This window comes from Zingiber officinale, chromosome 10A, assembly GCF_018446385.1.
Source record: "Zingiber officinale cultivar Zhangliang chromosome 10A, Zo_v1.1, whole genome shotgun sequence".
In the NCBI taxonomy this organism is placed as follows: Eukaryota; Viridiplantae; Streptophyta; class Magnoliopsida; order Zingiberales; family Zingiberaceae; genus Zingiber; species Zingiber officinale.
In genome coordinates, this window is record NC_056004.1 from 31,820,665 (window position 1) to 31,840,164 (window position 19,500).

The 19,500-nt window shown below is 38.6% G+C and overlaps 1 protein-coding gene across 1 annotated transcript; it reads right to left on the minus strand.

The window, feature by feature from the left end:
• Positions 1 to 7,717: 7,717 nt before the first annotated feature.
• On the minus strand, positions 7,718 to 17,032 carry LOC122026883 (proline-rich receptor-like protein kinase PERK15). The gene is made up of 8 exons (XM_042585609.1): positions 16,572 to 17,032; positions 15,576 to 16,055; positions 15,069 to 15,443; positions 13,595 to 13,807; positions 9,180 to 9,551; positions 8,830 to 9,073; positions 8,605 to 8,752; positions 7,718 to 8,220 (listed from the first exon to the last, which is right to left on the minus strand). Exons 2-8 carry the CDS (start codon positions 16,042 to 16,044, stop codon positions 7,849 to 7,851), a joined length of 2,193 nt encoding a protein of 730 aa, XP_042441543.1. The 5' UTR covers positions 16,045 to 16,055; positions 16,572 to 17,032; the 3' UTR covers positions 7,718 to 7,848.
• Between the last annotated feature and the right edge of the window lie 2,468 nt (positions 17,033 to 19,500).

Here is a 19,500-nt window from a genome sequence, read left to right on the forward strand (position 1 = left end):
TTTTAATCCCATTCCTCTTGATGAGCAGTATACTTGATCTCGACTCAACCCTTTCGTAAGAGGATCTGCCAAATTATCTTTGGACTTAACATAGTCGATTCCAATCACTCCATTCGAGATCAACTGCCTAATGGTATTATGTCTACGACGTATATGTCTTGACTTCCCATTATACATACTACTCTGTGCCCTTCCAATCGCCGATTGACTATCACAGTGGATCAGTACGGCAGGTACAGGTTTTTCCCAGCTCGGAATATCTTCCAAGAAGTTCCGCAGCCATTCAGCTTCCTCAGCTGCTTTGTCTAGTGCTATAAACTCGGATTCCATAGTTGACCGAGCAATGCACGTCTGCTTAGTGGATTTCCAATATACTGCTCCCCCACCGATCGTGAATACATATCCACTAGTGGATTTGGAGTCTTTTGTATCTGATATCCAATTAGCATCACAATATCCCTCCAACACAGCGGGATATTTTCCATAATGTAATCCATAGTTCATAGTATATTTCAAATATCTAAGAACTCGCATCAATGCCTTCCAATGGGCGTCGTTTGGATTACTGGTGAAACGACTCAGCTTGTTGACCGTACAGGCAATATCCGGACGTGTGCAGTTTGTAAGATACATCAAACTGCCTATTATCCGAGAGTATTCCAACTGCGATATGGTCTCACCATGGTTTTTCGCTAAGTGTTGACTTAGATCCATAGGTGTTTTTACAGTAGAAAGATCGTACGCATTGAATCTTTTCAATACTGATTCTACATAATGGAATTGTGTTAGAACTATCCCCTCTGATGTCCTGAGAATTTTAATTCCCAATATAACATCTGCTTGACCCATATCTTTCATATCGAAATTTTTGGTCAACATTTTCTTTGTAGTCATGATTACATCATGATTACTGCCCATTATTAGCATGTCGTCTACGTACAGACAGACGATTATATAGCCTTTGGGTGTGTCTTTGACATAAATGCATTTGTCACATTCATTTATTCTGAATTCGTTTGACAGCATTACTTTGTCAAATTTTTCGTGTCATTGTTTAGGCGCTTGCTTAAGTCCGTACAATGACTTAACAAGTCGACACACCTTTTTCTCATTTCCAGGAGCCATGAACCCTTCGGGTTGCTCCATATAAATTTCTTCTTCCAACTCACCATTTAAGAATGCAGTGTTAACATCCATTTGATGTATTTCAAGGTCATACAGTGCTGCAATGGCTATTAGCACTCGTATAGACGTAATCCTTGTCACCGGTGAGTATGTATCGAAGTAATTAAGGCCTTCCTCTTGCTTGTACCCTTTGGCTACAAGTCTGGCCTTATACTTGTCAATTGATCCATCAGCTTTATACTTACGTTTTAGTATCCACTTACAACCTAATGGTTTATTACCAGAAGGAAAGTCTACTAATTCCCAAGTATGATTATTCATGATAGACTCAATTTCACTATTGACAGCTTCTTTCCACATTGGAGCATCGGGACTAGAGAGAGCCTCACTTAATGTTCTTGGTTCCATTTCTGACATGAAAGTCATGAAATTTGGCCCGAACGATTTCTCAACTCTAGCCCGTTTGCTACGACGTGGCTCTTCACTTTGATCGTCAATAGTCCTTTTATAACAGCTAAGTTCGGTAACGACATTCTCGTTTGAACTTCCGTTGTTATCATTTTCAACATTTCCCTTCTTATTTGGGAATACGTTTTCAAAGAATATTGCATTCCGAGATTCTATGGTTGTTCCCACATGAATATCAGGAATGTCTGATTTATGAACTAGGAAACGATATGCACTACTATTATGGGCATATCCGACAAATACCGCATCGAACGTTTTAGGTCCGATCTTTACTTGCTTTGGTTTAGGTACTTCGACCTTTGCCAAGCACCCCCACACTTTCAGGTATTTGTACGATGGCTCGCGGCCTTTCCATAGTTCATAAGGAGTTTTATCACTTTTCTTATGAGGGATTTTGTTGAGAATGTGATTTGCCGATAATATTGCTTCCCCCCACAAGTTTTGAGGTAAGCCTGAATTTATCAACAAGGCATTCATCATCTCTTTTAGTGTCCGATTTTTACGTTCGGCAACACCGTTCGATTGAGGTGAGTAAGGTGCCGTTGTTTGATGAATAATGCCAGATTCTGAACAAAATTCATTAAACGGTGCACCATATTCTCCACCTCTATCGCTACGAATTATTTTAATTCGTTTGTCAAGTTGATTTTCAACTTCTGTTTTATAAGTTCTAAATGCCTCTAGGGCTTCGTCTTTACTTCTTAAAAGAAAGACATAACAGAACTTTGTGCAGTCATCGATAAAAGTAATAAAATACTTTTTACCTCCTCTAGTTTGCACAAATTTCAAGTCGCATAGATCACTATGTATTAACTCTAGAGGAGTCGTTGACCTTTCCACCGAATGAAAAGGTAGTTTCGTCATTTTTGCTTCCACGCACACTTCACATTTGTGTGTTCCGTCAACATTGACGTTTGGTAATAAATTTAATTTGACGAGACGTTTAAGAGTATTATTATGCACATGTCCGAGTCGATCATGCCACAAATTAAAACACTCAACAACATAGCTGGAAGCATTTATTTTATTACCATCAATATTTCGGAGTACAGGCATTACAACCATTTTGAATAGACCCTTTTCTAGGTACCCCTTTCCTACGAAGATATTATTCTTCGTAAGTACAAAGTTGTCTGACTGGAACACTAGCCTAAATCCGGCCTTAACTAGTGCCGCTCCAGAAACTAGGTTCTTACTGATGTCGGGAACATGGAGTACATCAATGAGTGTTAGCTCCTTTCCGGACGTCATCTTCAGAACAACTTTTCCGAGTCCGACAATTGGCGACGTCGTGGAATTACCCATATAGAGCTTCCTGCCATTTATCGGAGTATACTTGGAGAACATCGCCTTATCGGAACAGATATGACGAGTTGCTCCAGTATCAATGAACCACTGCTTCGGGTTGGTATCCACCAAGTTGGCTTCAAATACAACCGCAGTGAGATCCAAGTCCTCAAGAGAGGTTGCAACGTGGTTCGCAGCATCCTTTGGCCCCTTAGTTGGCTTCTTCGGGCGTCTGCAGTCCTTGTGTCCCGCCTTTCCACAGTTGTAGCAGGATCCTTGAACTTCTTCGCTTGTGCCTTCTTCTTGAACTGCTTTGGCTTTTTAGCGTTCGGCTCGACCAGGTTGGACATATCGTCTATAGTCCGCTTAGTTCCTCTGGATCGGATAACTTTCGATTATCCTCCTCTATTCGTAGCCTCGGGATCAGGTCTTGCACTATCTTTGCTTGTGCTTTAGGTAATTCTTGAAATCCTTCCATGACGGAGGGAGCTTCTCAATTACCGCAGCAACTGCGAATGACTCGTTCAGCTTCATTCCTTCGGCGTCCAGATCATGCAGTATTAATTGCATATCTTGGACTTGAGATGAGACGCTCTTTGAGTCCACCATCTTGAAATCCAGAAACCGGCCGACGATGAATTTCTTCAGTCCGGCATTTTCGGTCTTGTATTTCTTCTCAAGCGATTCCCACAAAGATTTCGCTGTCTCCAATGAACAATACACGTTATACAACGTGTTGTCCAAGGCGTTGAGAATGTAGTTGCGACACAGAAAATCTCCGTGCGTCCACGTATCGCAAGCAGCCTTGCTACCGTCCGTAGCGACTGGCGGGTCTTCACGCAAAAACCGTACAAGGTTTAGCGTTGTTAAGTAGAACAGCATATTCTGCTGCCATCTTTTGAAGTCAGCTCCGGTGAATTTCTCCGGCTTTTCTCCGTGCGGAATGGATGTCGGAACGGCGGTCGGAACGGCCGTCGGAACAGCGGTCGGAATGGCGGTTGGAACGTCATTGGTAGCCATATCAGTTTGTACGGAATATCGTTTACGACTGTTGTTTCCGGTAAATTCCGGAGTATGCAAACTGATCGTCGAGGACATTGCAGTGCCTACATGGCACTCAGGTGACGTGTCAGGCTAGTACCTGACATGGCAGTGCCTATGTGGCATCCTCGTGGGCAAAGGGAGATGACTGGACAGTTGGTTGGGCGAACGAATGGCAGCCGTTGATCAACGTTGATCAAAGAAGTATGGTGGATCGCTTGTGATGCGATCTAGAGCGTTGGATCACAATGAGTCACGATCTGACGGCTTGGGATGAGACATGATCTGAAGCATCGGATCAATGGATCCAGATCCGATGGCTGATAGATCTGAGGGTCACAACTCTTAGATCTGATGGATGAGATTAAAGGGGCTATGTGAAGGGTTATAACTCTTCAGTCCGGACGGCCCAGATTAATCCACCCAAAGGTCACACCCCTCCCTAAAGCCTCTTCCTTCTGTATAAATAGAACCCTCCAGATTGGAATCAAATCACTCAACTTAATCTTCTCTTCCTCAAGTATTCACTCACTCATCTTGTGCATTCAAGAGTCCAAGAAGCCTACGAAAAGGTTCGCTGGTCTCGGAAGTCGGAGTGCTACGATTCCGAGACGATTGTCGTCGTTGTATCTTGGGAACGAATTGCAACAATCCGTTAAGCACCGTAGCGGAGCAATATCGTTTACGAAGATAGTGTCGAACACTAGCCTCGACGATCAGTTTGCATACTCCGGAATTTACCGGAAACAACAAAAACAAGTATTTATGTACCTACTATTATAATAATAATAATAATAATAAGGAGGAGGAGGAGGTAAAAAATAAGTTTCGTTCATATTGTTTCCTACTAATAGACAGAAATCGAGTGATCTAAACAACACAAGAACGAATTGGTCAGATACAACTAATCAGATTTGAGATTAGGGTTGTCCAACCCTGATGTATATTGAGGGGGTGTTTGATTTAAGGAAATAAGAATGGGAAATGAAAATGAGAATCAATATCATTGTTAATATTTGGATTATAGAAATAGGAATATAAATAAGGTAATAAATCTTTGAAATTGGGTAATAACTCATTTCCATGTATCTCCCCTTCAATAAACCATTATTCTATTTTTTTCAATCAAAATATTTCCTTATTATAAAAATACTCTGGACCTAAAATTAAAATTTTCTCCCTTAATATCAAATATCAAAATATATTTATTTATTTTTTCTTTCATATCACTTCTCTCTCCTTAATCTCTCTCATCATATTTTTCTCTCATCATTTTATCACACACTTTCTCTCTTTAATCTCTCCTATCACACTCCCTTTCCTCTTTTTTTCTTATTACACTTTCTCTCTTATCATACTTTCTCTCTCCTCAATCTCTCCCATCACACTAACTTTTCTCTTTTTTTCTCATCACACTTCCGCTCTCATCACACTTTCTCTCTCCTCAATCTCTCTTGTCATACTCCTTTTTTTCTCAATACACTTTCTCTCTCATCATACTTTCTCTCTCCTCAATCTCTCCCATCATACTCACTGTTCTTTTTTTCTCATCACACTTTCTCTCTCATCATACTTTCTCTCTCCTCAATCTCTCTCATCACACTCTTTCTCCTCATTTTTTCTCATTACATTTTCTCTCTTCATCCTCTCCCATCATGCTTTCTTTCACATCATATTTTCTCTCTCATCTTCTCTCATCATACTCTCTCCTATCACACTCTCTCTCCTATCACACTCTCTTTTCTCATTGACTCGTGTGCGAGCGCGACATGCGCACACGAATACCGGACCGGTCGAGGCAAAAATTTACCCAAGTGGAACAACCAACATTTTACCATGTTGACCTTTTTGCTGTTGTGAAACGGATGCATTAAATTCGAGATTAATGCAGGACGTTTCGTAGCTTGGTGAGTAATGATCATTAATCTATCATTAATTTTGTCATTCATTTGAGCTCCTATAAAAGGAGGTTATGACTACAGACAAAAGAGTTACGCACACAGCATAGCAAAGGCTATCCATTTTTTTCCTCCTCCTCTGTCGTACAGCTCCTGCTCGGCGGAGTGCCCGTGATAGCAATTAGGTGTCACTCAGTTCGTCGTGACCACCAGTGCTTGGTCGGATTCACGGTCTACCGTTGTATCCTGGGAAACAGACGACCCTTCTAAGCGTCGAAGCACAGCCAGAGGCGGGTGAATCTGTTTTAAGGAAATTGTGACTCTCGTAGGCCTCGATCAGTTTTCCCGGTCGGCCAGTCTCCTCGCCCGATCTGTCTTTTGCTAGATCAAGTGCAGACCTAGTCTTCACTCTACAGACCAGCCCTGTCGTTCCGTTCTGCAGACCTGGTCTTCCGCTCTGCAGATAGAAATGGCAATTTCACCTGAACCCGATGGAGGATCCGACATCCGACCCGAATGGTGGAGGGTATGGAGGGACTATCAATACCCGATACTCGACCCGAATACCCGATTAAATAATATATATACATATATTAAAGAAAATTTTCTTTTTTCAAAATCAACTTACTATTTTTGTTGATATTAGGACGAGATTATATAGATGTTTAATCTATTTTTTTAATTATATATATATATTTTAATAAGTTGTTAATTTTAATATATTTTTGTTTAATGATAATAGTTGAATAGAAAGAAGAAAAATTATAACTATAGAAGATATCCGATCATTTAATGAGTATGGGTATACCCATCGAAGATCCTATACCCGATGGATATGGGGACGGAGGATATAGAATCTGACCCGAACCCAACCCATTGTCATCCCTATCTACAGACTTGCCCTGTTGCTCTGGTCTTCCGCACTGCAACTCTGGTCTGCTGCTCTGGTCTGCCGCTCAGCAGACCTGCGCTGCCTCTTTGAACTGCTGCTCTGGCTTTCCACTCTGCAGACCTGCCCTGCTGCTCTGATCTTTCGCACTACAGCTCTGGTCTGCCGCTCTAGTCTGTCGCTCTGCAGACCTGTCATGCTGCTCTGGTCTTCCGCACTGCAGCTCTGGTCTGTCGCTCTACAGACCTGCCCTGCTGCTCTGGTCTTCCGCACTGCAGCTCTGGTCTGTCGCTCTACAGACCTGCCCTGCTGCTCTGGTCTTCCGCACTGCAGCTCTAGTCTGCTGCTCTGCTCTGGTCAGCAGACTTGCGCTGCCTCTTTGAACTGCCGCTCTGGTCTTCCGCTCTGCATACCTGCCCTACTGCTCTGGTCTTTCGCACTACAGCTCTGGTCTGCCGCTCTGCAAACTTGCCCTGCTGCTCTGGTCTTCCGCACTACAGCTCTGGGCCCTGCCGCTCTGCAGACCTACCTTGGTATTCTACTCTGCTGACCTAGTCTTTCGCTCTACTGACCTGATCTTCCACTCTACTGACCTGGTCTTCCACTCTACAGACCTGGTCTTCCGCTCTACAGACCTAGTATTTCACTCTGCACTTTACAGAAACCAACCCCTACTGGCAGCCTGAGATTATCCGCTCAGGTCATTTCAACTGTAAATTGAATTTAATTCAATATAGTTTAAATTCAACTAATATCGATAAATCTTCGACATTAGATTGTTAGTGTCCAACAAAATATGCAACTAATCAAACATTGCTTTTAAGAATGATATCCATGCTCATACCAATTCTCATTCCACAATACAATGATTCTCATTCCGATTCCTATTTCCAAGAAAGAACCAAACGTCCCCTTAAATTCCAGACGTATTCAGAAGGAAAAGCAATGCAAGAAACTTTATGCAATTTTAACCAATGTGCTGTGATAACCAACGATAGAAGACATCTGATGAAATTCAAGCCAAAAAAAAGAAGATATTTCATGTGTTTGAATCCAAAACTTGAGGATGACAAATGCAATATACAATAATAACACAAAATTTCGATACTTGGCATCACATGTAAACATTGAGCATCCACCTTACCGACCTTCATGGAGATCCTCTGAAAATACAGCTGTTCTGTTAATGTTGTCATTGTCAAAAAGGCTTAGACCTGAAAAAGGACCAGAAGAGAACATTGATGAGGTGGCATCTGATTCATACGTAGTTGCTTGTTTATTATTTGGATGAGTTGAGGGAGTTGGCAGGGCATCCTGGTGATCAGCCACTCGATAGACCATTTTAAGGGATTGCACCACTTCTCCCATTGTAGGCCTCTGGTTTGCCTCTTGCGCAACACAAGCTGCAGCTATTGTGCAAACTCGTACAAAATCATCCTTTGGATACTTACCAGCAAGCCGAGGGTCTGCAAGTTCCTCAAATCTATTACTGTCACGAAGAATTGGCCGTGCCTGCATGTATCACAATGCATGAATCAAGTGTTCATTCTTGTATCAGTAAATTAGTGTCATTTTATATGAACATAGCCAAAGCTGCTGGAGAGGAATTGTGTTTAAAGAATATTCTTTTGAAGAATAATAAGCAATTGCTGATGAATTATTCTTTTCACGTTAGTATTTTTGCAATTTCTAGTGAGACATCACTATATTCAGCCATCTCTTGATTCACCTCAAGTTTCAACAATGCTGCCTACCATTTAAATGAATGACCATGATATGTTTGTTCAAGAAAATCCCCAAAAGTATGGCATGCTGATGATGGTGTTGATGATAACTAAGATATAGTAGTTCAATAAAAAAAATGGTTTCAAATGTAAATGGCAAAAAAGAACTAACCCAATTAACTAGGTTTTCCTGGCCAGAAGGTTGTGACATGTCAACAGGCTTCCTTCCTGTCAGTAGTTCAAGCAGAACTACTCCATAGCTGTATACGTCACTCTTTACTACCAAATGTCCAGTCATGGCATATTCAGGAGCCACATACCTGAAATGATACGGGTCTCAAAAGGTGTAATTACATGGAAGAAAATAAGGTCGTGAATGGCAAGAAAGAGAATTCACCCAAAAGTTCCCATGACACGTGTAGAAAGATAATTTGCACGCCCCTCAGGTGCTTGCTTTGCAAGACCAAAGTCAGAAACCTTGGCATGGAAGTTGTTTTCCAGCAATATATTGGATGTCTTAAAATCCCTGTGGATCACACAGGGTTGTGAATCCTCATGAAGGTAAGCTAACCCTCTAGCAGCATCAAGGGCGATTTTCATCCGTGTGCCCCAGTCTAGCGGACAGTTTGCTCCTGCAGAACCTAGAGAAAAGAAAGATATGCAGCGCAATATGAAGCTTTCCCTTATAAATAAGAAGTCAATAACAAAAAATTCTTAACGGGAACTACAGTCTGAAACTAATAGTACCATGAAGCCAAGACTCCAGGCTTCCATTTGGAACTAGCTCATAACAAAGAAGATTCTGCGATGAGTCGCGGCTGGTGTAATAACCAATCAGTTTGACGAGATTTCTATGATGTAACCTGCTCAGCATTTCAACCTCAACAAGGAATTCTTTGTCTCCTTGGTGTCCACCGCCGGAAAGCTTCTTGATAGCAACAGCAGTACCATCACTCAATACACCCTTGAACACACGGCCAAAACCACCTTCACCAAGCAAGCTACCAGGCTCAAAATTATAAGTAGCCTCTTTAAGCTCCTCATAGGAAAGAAAACGTGTACTTGTGGGATACGGAAGAGAACCTTCAACAGAAACTGCGTCTGCTGTTCTTGACTTCACTGCAAAAAATAAAATTTTGCTTATGATATTAAAATAGATCAATGAGGAAGCAAAGTAATTTTTTAATTAAGCTTGTAATTGAAACTAAGAACAGTGGTTGCACATGTATGAAAAAAAATTATGCAATTTATTTCAAATGTCTGAAATTTTATAGGAGCGAATAATTTAGCCAACATTGGTAGCTAAGTCAGCCCATCTCCAAGAATTTCATGCTATCTTTCAAATCAAAATCATCAAAAAAAAAGTCATTTTCAGAAATAATTATAGTTATAGAGACAATTCTTGGAAAAAGGTAAAAATTACTAAATAAATAACCTATTATGGGAAGGAGCAACAGGTCCATAGTGCACTGAGTCGTCATTCTTTATCATAAATAATTCTTTTAGGTTCTTAAAGCACTGATCATCAAAAATCAACCAGACATCACAAAATCAAGAATCCCTTTAATCTACAAACATGATCATCCCCAACCACATTTATCTTCTATAAAATTCAGTAGTTTCTATCAAGTAACATCTTCTCTTCATCGTTCAGATTTCAATCTCCATCCTTATCGTTTTACCATGTTTTTTATGTGTCCATTTTCCCTTTGGATTGATTATGAAACACTAACCTTACTAAATTTTTAAGTTGCTCCCCAGCATTTATTGTTGACAATGCTTCCATTCAAGATCAGTGAACATGGAAGGTGATTGACAATCAGAATGAATCCCAAGGAGTATAATGGCTATCTGCACTTGTGGCTAAGCCCTCAGCCTTCCTCTACAACTTCACAAGGTGATGTCTAGATTTTCTCTACTGAGTGTGAGCCCACTTGGGAAACCAAGTTTGACCCATGTTTCCCAATGTCTACAGACTTCTGCCTACTTCTACATCGTTATTTTTAGTACATTCTCATATTTGGGGTCCTAGTATAGTTTCTCCAAACTTTATTTCAAATACTTTGTTATTTTTATTACAACTTTCCGTAATTAGTTCAATATATGTCACACTAATACCTCTTTTTTTTATAATTCTTCATATAATTTCTCTTAGAATTCTATCATAAACTTTTTCTAAGTCACTAACTACCATGTATATATCTTGTTTTTGTTCTCAATATTTTTTAATTAGTTGTCTAAGAAGATGTATAACTTCTATTATCGACCTTCCAGATATGAATCCAAATTGATTTTCGATCACCATAGTCTCCTTAATCTTTTTTCTATTACTCTTTCCCAAAGTTTTATGGTATGACCCATTAGTTTAATACTTCTATAGTTTGCACAATTTGTACGTCTACATTGTTCTTATACAAGGTATAGTACTTACTCTCCATTGATTAGTCATTTTTTTCATTTTCAATATCATGTTAAATAATTTGATAAGTCATTCAATATCTTGTTTCCTTGTCACTTTTATAAGAAAATTATGTTTTAGCTTAGCAGAATAAAGACAGAATATATGAAATTTAAGTTTAGCAATATTAGGCGTAATGAGACAATTGTTAAAATAGGAGATGAGAGCTTAGTAGAACTATGTTTTAGGCTTAGTAGAACCGAGAGCTTCAAAAACTTAAGATCATTTTTACAAAACAATTGAGGAATTAAGAGATATCCTACATAGAATACAAGTAGGATGGTTGAAATTGAGAAAAATGTCAAGTGGTTTATGTGATCATAAAATCTCTAAAATTTAAAGGAAAGTTTTGCAAAATAGCAGTTAAACCTGCTATGTTATATGGAACTGAATGTAGGACTATGACTCGAGCACATGAGCAGAAGATGACAATTGTAGAGATAAGGATGTTAAGGTGGATGTGTGGACATACGAGAATAGCCAGAATAAGAAATAAACGCATTAGAAATAATCTGAGTTGCATCTATTGAGAGATGCATTTACGATGGTACGAGCATGTACTTAGACGACCAATAAATGTTCCAGTTAGGCAATATAAAACTATGACAAACACGCACATCAAACGAGAAAAATCAAAAAAGGTTTAGTTAACAATAATAAAACAACATAAAATTTATTTAAGTAAGATGATGATATATTAGGAGATAGAGCCCAATGGCATAAAAGGATTCATATAGCCGACCCCACCTAGTGGGATAAGGCTTGATTGTTGTTGTATTCACTCCTTCCAATCCTTTATTTCTAACCAAAACATTCTTCAGCAATAATCTTATCCTTATACAATCCAACAAACTGGCATAGCTAACAAGAATCACCGCATAGAGATGGCTCGCTCACCTTATTCACAAGGGGTTCCACATAGGTTTGGGAGAATATTGTTCTTACTGTAGGTTTTTTCTACAAACTTCAAGCCTTCTTGCTCCTATGACTTTTTGATGTACTTCTTCCATTTCTTATACCCAATAGAGATAAACTGTGTTATCTATGGTAATCAAGTCTTCCTTTGTTGTCGTCGATTGCATAAGTGGGTAACATTACGACTTAACTAAATTATAAAATGTCTTCATCTTTGTCAATGTCATCTTCTTTAAGACGACTCCCTTCTTTTCAAACTTCTCATTTTCTTCTTGGTTTGTGATTGTAGTGCTTCCAATCTCTACATTTTTGTTCATTCCATTAACTTCTTTTGCAGGATTGCCAACATTGAGACCTACATTGAACAACCATGAGACTATGTTGTTTATCAAATACCACCTCCCTCTAGATCCATCCTCTAATTTGAATCTTCTTTTGCTCTTCAAAATGGTTCTCATAGTTGTGCTACCTTTCATCCCATTTCTCTTTCCTACCAAATATCCCATTGTGATCTAATTATTCTTCTTTGACTCGATAATCTATTCCTAAGATTTTCTCAAAGGCACTGTTGCATTCAAGGTGGAGACAGGCTATGATTGAAAAAATATATTTGCATTCAAATGCTACATAGAAGTTGGTGCCTCTTCCCCTATACAAGTCTTAAATGGGCTGCAAATCTGTATTCACAGAGGAGAGATCACTTATTGGCATTGTGTATCATATGAAAGTTCAATTAGCAGACAATAAAGTCTATAGAGTAGATAACCTAGACACCTTTGCTCCTGTAGCTACAATTACTTTTGTTCATCCTTACCTTTGTAGCCATTTTTCAATGGCTCCATTGCTTATTGAATATCAAGGATGCCTTCACGATGATCTTACAAAAGTATACATGGAGCAACACCTCCAACTGGTTGCTTAGGGGAGAGTGGCCTGCTATGCAAGCTCAAAAAGTCCTTGTATGGTTTGACTAATATGTTGGAAAATAACCCAATTAATGCCCCACAGATCCAAATGTCAAACTACTACCAAGATAGGGGAATTCATTATGTTTAGTAAGGTTTAGAAGATTAGTAGGAAAAAAAAACATCACAGCTATAACACCACGCATATTACTCAAAGTAAGCATGACCATAAGCTTTTTTAGTCTCCATGTCACTATCATTTGGAGGAAGCACCGAAAATTCTATAGTATCTGAAGAATGCTCCAAGAAAAGGTCTTTTGTGACTGGATTAAGATCACCTTATGATTGTGAGGGCAAAATATTGATTGGGCAAGTTCTCCCATAGACAGATCCACACATGGCCCTAGGTACATGTAAGCTTATCCAATGTAAACAGTCAATGACTAAGTTCGCACATGCTCCTGAGAATCCAATAGGTTGTATTGTGACAACAAAGTTGCCATGCACATAAATTCTAATCTAGCGTTCCATTAAAAAGATAAAACACATAGACATTGATTACCAACTCCAATGATCAATTGACTAATTTGAAGATTTCGTAAATTTTTAATGAGTTGGATGTCTAAGTCAGTCTAAAGGGGAGTATTAGAGACCTGATTATAAATAATAGGGACCTATTTATAAATACCATATTATATAAGGATTAAAGTGTGCATTTTATATTAATAAATAATAAACATAGAAATGGACTACGAATGGTGTCATACCCTGATAATCTCTCCAACTTTTAACAGTTTGATATGCTTCTTCCAGATGTTTGCACAGGTTAAATTATCCAACAGATAGATACAAGTTTAAACATAAATATAAATTTAAACACATACCTTCTTCAGCAGGCACCTCTTTCGCTTTGCAACATGAACAAAGACAAAGGATCAACAGAACTAAAGTAACAACAATCAGGACACTGATACATATGCCGATAACCAATAAAAAATTTGAGTGCTTCCTATCTCCAGTATCACCCTTTGTTGTAAATGTAGGTAAGTAGGGTAGCCCAGGTGGCGAAGCCACTGGTGAGATAGACTGGGAAGGAGCTGAACAATAGAGAAGTCATTTGTTATTTCATCTCATCTAAAAATATAAATCATTTTAATGGGTGTGTGCACGTGCATATATCACTTCCACTAAACAGGAGATTACAAACCAACATAAAATTGCAACATGATAAATGGGGAGTTTTCCATTTCTTCTTGTTAATACAACAAACAAGGACAATCATAAGAATATGTAGGACAAAACAGTCCTGGAGTATTTGTCAGTTTGGGTGCCACAATGTTTCTTTACACTGTGAGGTGCATCATGGAGAAGCAGCTGCCCTAGTAAGAATGGGAACAGAAGTGGTAGTTGCATCCAGAAAGTTCTAGGTGATTTGCAGTCTTGGTGTATTGTCTAAAAGGGCAGTTCAGTGCACGAAGCTTCCATCAATGTGGTCCCAGGGAAGGGTCTAATGTATGCAACCTTACCCTCCAAGACTCGAACCCGTGACCTCTCTAGGTCACATGGGAACAATTTTACCATTACAAAAAGGCTCCCCAAGTCTCTTGGAGTATTGTCTATTGAAAATATTTATTTTAACTGTGAGGCGCATCAACCCTCAACTTTTGGAATCTCCCCAAACAAGTAAGTGTAGACAGAGAAGTTGCATCCTATAAGCTTTAGGTGATTTAGGAACTAGTGGCATACAGAAAAATTCCACAAGCAATAACAAAAAATCAGGATAAATGTTTATAACAGTCTCAAGTTAACTACTGTGCACTTCATTTAAGGTTCCACTCCTGTTTTGATACATTTCAAATGGAACAATGACCTCTATGATAAAAATGCATGCCAATTTTTTTAGGCAAGGAGCGATGCAGAAATTTTCTTAGGATCATGGTTATAAACATGACATTACCATCATAAAAAACAATACAGAACAAATTTTTTATTGTAATAGAACCAAGATGGAAAATCTGACATGGCAATGGAGTTGAATGAATTAACTAATTTTTCCACAATAATCAATTCATATTGATTGACATTCACCGCTACTTGTTATCAATTTATAAATTTTCACAATTTTATGCATGTTCATGTGTGCAAGACTATACTATTTTGTATATATTATGAAAATGAAATGGTGATTAAAAAATTCATGGCTCAGAGTACAGCCAAACTACTTCAGAATAAAGACAACTAGGAGATGAACATCAAATGCAGGTACAGAAAACTCATTCACTAATCACTACATATCTAATATGCTGCAAAAAATATGGACTCAATAACATTTAATAATCAAATTGTCTAGAGAATTACCAGGAGAAGAAGCCAGTGGCCTGAACCAAGTCAAATTAAGAAGTTTATAATCACCAACTAGCTCAGGATTGATATGAACCATATGGAGTGCAAGTGAAGTATTCATAGTAATAACCTGATCAACCAAAAAACTTATCCCTTTATATGGCACTATGTCCATTGTGATATTTAATCCAGATGCTCCAACAACATAGAAATTTTTAATCTCAAACTGATCCATGTGCAACCTGAGTTGATAAGCCAACTCTCGAAGAAATTCATTACTCCAGTTTAAAATCATAGAGACATTTTGTAGAAACAACTCAACCTTCACTGGGTAAACACAATGGCAATCTTGAGTACCTCGCTTCTGCACCATATTAGGCTCACAGCATTCTGTTCCATAAAATAGATACTTTAATTAAGTAAAAATGGGGCATGCTGAAAAGAGGCATTCATTTATCCTAATCTTGTGGGTCTATACTTAGCAAAACAGGTTAAAAAGATAAATTACCAAATCAAACTTACCAGTTTGAGGTGACAATGGGGGTTCTGCAAAGGCAGTTGGAACTGTGCTTGCATTTGAACGTGTTGGAGGAGAGTATCCGGAAGGTGAGGGTGTGACAGCCAACTCGGTAGAAGGATGAATGCTATGATCCAAGAAAGAATTTACTAAACTTGGAACTCTTGGCGAGGGTAGCTTAACAGTAGTTAGGGATCTGTAATCAACTGAATCTTTGAACATCATTGGTGAAGTTTCAGCAAGCGGTAAAGAGTACTCCCTGTGTTCTCTAGTGTTTGGAAGGTTTTCTAGGAAATGTTTTTCAACTTTTGATAAAGAGATCAAGGAAGAGACTTGATTCCATCCACCTATAGGAGCAGCGGATGGAGATGTTGTCATTGCTGCTGATATATGCCTGACATGCCTCGCATCAACAATTAATTGCAAGCATACAACAGCCAACATATAGCAGAGAATCAATGCAGATGATGTCATTCTGAATAATCCTGCAAGCCAGAAATTAAGATCTGATTAAGGTAACCAGCATGATTGCCTTCTTGTTCTTACATTTGATAACGAAGAGCTCAAAATCTAAAACAACGCCTACCAAACAGATTAGCCATGAAAAATATTTGACAAGCATCCATTTCATTAACATCCAGAATCTTCTTTTCTTACAGACACTCACAGCAATGACATGCCACTTAATACTAGAAACAGCCTAAGATCGCATTGTTGGAAGAATCCTCTTCCAAGCATTAACTCACGAGTACGTGTAGGCGTGAACGTCAAAAAGGATGATTTGCTAGTAAAGGTTGCAGTGCAAGTATAGGTTAACTGACGCAACATAATATAGTAGAAGTTAGAATCTTTTCCCTGTCTCGCCCATCACCATTAGGCATATCGCGACTAAAAATAATAATACTAAAAGCTTCAATTTTTCACTTAAATACTAGCAAAGGATCACTCACGACCAGATCAAGTGAAGATATAAATTATGAAGGAGCAAGCTCCAACAGTACCTCTACAGTGGCAAATCCTCGACACTCGCCAGCAGACCTCCACCGCTGATCCCAACCGAGCGAGATCGACGCGGACCCACTGATCTCGGACGAGATGGTTCCAACGAAAACCAGACAGCGCATGAAGTCCTGGAATCCGCAGGGGTACGATCCTGAGCCTCCGCGTACTGCTGCAGAAGGCAGTCGGGGGACAGACCGCGCGATGCGGAAGAACTCTACTGGCACTACTAGTCGAGGAGGAGCTCCAGGAACCGGAACGCGACGGAGACTACCTGACCACGGGAGAGGATTCCAAATCCGGCAACTGTTTAGGGTTTTCGGAGTTTCGTCGACCTCGATCTCCGCGGTCCTTGAGCTCCGTTTCTTTATTTGGCCCCCGCCTTTCTTTGCCTCTCCCCTTGCTTTTCCCCTCTTTATCTAAATGCAACAACTATAATGACATCGTAATAAACAGAATTATCCGAAGTTTTCCAGTGCGAGTGTCGCAGTGAAGTGCTGAGTTGGTGATTAAGAAGAGGATTAAGAATGGTAATGAGAAATTAATGATGGGTGAGTTGGAATGTGAGTGTCACAGTGAAGATGGCGCTGGCGTTCCATTGCATCCAGTAGCGATCAGGTAAGCGGCATTTAAGTGTTGAAAGTGACATCGATGGTGAGGCAAATCCAGAGCCATGGCTTAGGATATTTACTGTGTCAGGTAAAGGTAAGTGCGGTAAATTCAAAGAACCAAAGTTCTCGTCGTAATTGAGATTCATGAGGGTTTAATTAATAAAAATCTGAAGAAAAAACAAATTTAAAAATAAAAATTTTAATGATTAAGGGATAAATCCTCTTACAACTAAATCGGTATTTATATATAAAGAAAGGGGAAAAAATTTAATATATAGAGTTAAATTTAATTCCTATGTTTTAAAGAGAAAAAAGAAATCATTCTAAAACAAATAAATTTCTTAAAAATCAAAATTAATAAAAGAACATTGATATTGACCAATTCTAACATATAAATAGTAGAAATATAAAAATAATTTTTTTTAAAAATAGTAGAAAGATTTTTAGAGGCTCAGACAAAGAACCTAAACATTACTTTTTAACCCAAAATCCGGCTATTACAGATTTCCTAATAATATATATAGATATCTGAATTATACATGCGTAGTCATTGATAGAGAATAATTTTGAGTGTCCATCAAAAGTTATGATCATTTAAAATTAAAAAATTATATTAGATTAATCTTATATTAAAAGGTAATTAGTTGTTATAATATGATATTGGTTAATGTTAATAAGAGATAAAACATATATATAAGAACTATGAAATAGAATTATTATAATACAGTATTATTAATGTTGATCAAAATTAAAATGTTACTCTAATATAAAATTAATCATGATTAGAAATAAAATACTGCTATAATATAATTTAATAGTATTGATTAAAGTAGAAGTATTTATGTTATAGTTTTTATAATTTAACTGTTATAATATATTTTTATGTCGATGATAATTGAAATATAGGTTATAATAGTTATGAATATCACTAAAAAATTAATATACAGCGTGATAGAACTTAAAATGATTAAATAAATTCATTTTGATCAAAATTGTTCCATGTTGAAGCACTTTCGATCAAAACGCTTACAATATGAAATAATTTTAATGATATTTTTGTTAGACCTTGTGATTATTTTGATGGGATCAACTAAGTTAGGTTAGGTCTTGTTTGGTTTTGATTCATGTATCTAAGTGTGCAGGAGCTTAGCAGTACAGGAAGTCGAGCAAAAGACACAACTAGCGAGAAGGATGTCACAACAAGGGAGCCGACGGGCTAGGTGCATCCGAGGGACGAAAGGGTTGTTGAAGAGTTCACCGATGGACGAGAAGAACGTGCACAACGTTTGAAACACGAGAAGCCGGAGCGGAAGCCTGCTCGAGAAGAAGACCGGAAATTGGGTTCGGGTGAACCCTATTCTGGATGACCTAAATCATCCAAGCGAGCAGAGCCGGAGCAAAAGACCCTGACCAAGGCGAGCAGAACCAGAGCAGAGGGTCCAGACCGAAAAAGTCAACCAGGTTGACTTTGTGGGTCCGGGCGCCAGGAACTCAAATATTATCATATTCGACGTGGACTTTAACTGACGTGTTGGGGATAGAATTATATCTCACTCCAGGTGTCTGGAACCCTTCCAAGCACCCAGACCAAGACTATAAATACAGTCTTAGTCCAGAAGCTAAAGAATAACAAGCAATTACTTAAACAACACTTGTGAGCTTTTCTGTTTTGTTTAGCTTTTTTTTTTTTGAGCTGTCATTGTTGTAAAGAGACTTCTCTGCTTGAAGGATAATTTAGTGTGATTCAACTTCCTTGGATTAACAACCTCCTCGGTTGTAACCAAGTAAATTAAATTGCCTCTTTCTTTTTCAGTTTATATTTTATTATTAATGCAAGTGTTCATTTAAGTTATAAGGTGATGAAGGTATTTTTGTTTGTTTTGTATAGAGGCTATTCATCCTCCCCCTATAGCCAGTCGCCAATGGACTCAACAAGTGGTGTCAGAGCTCAATCACCTCAGAAGGATTAACTACCAACTGAAGAATCAAGATCAAGACGATGGCCAGACCAACTATCTATCCACCAAAATTCGAAGGAGAATTTACGTCGTGGAAGAAACGAATGGAGGTATTTTTCAAAATCGATTTTGAAATATTGTTAATAATTAAATACGATTTTGTAGCTCCAAAAACCCCCAAGGAGAAGAAAAAGGAAAATATCAATAGACCAAGAAGGAACAAGCAGATTTCATAGCGAACGGACGAGCCGAGTTCCACTTGCTGAGCGTACTTCCACCCCAGGAAGTAAATCAAATTGGAGATTATGACTCAGCTAAGGAGCTTTGGGAGAAGTTCTTGGAGTTGCACGAAGGAACTTCCA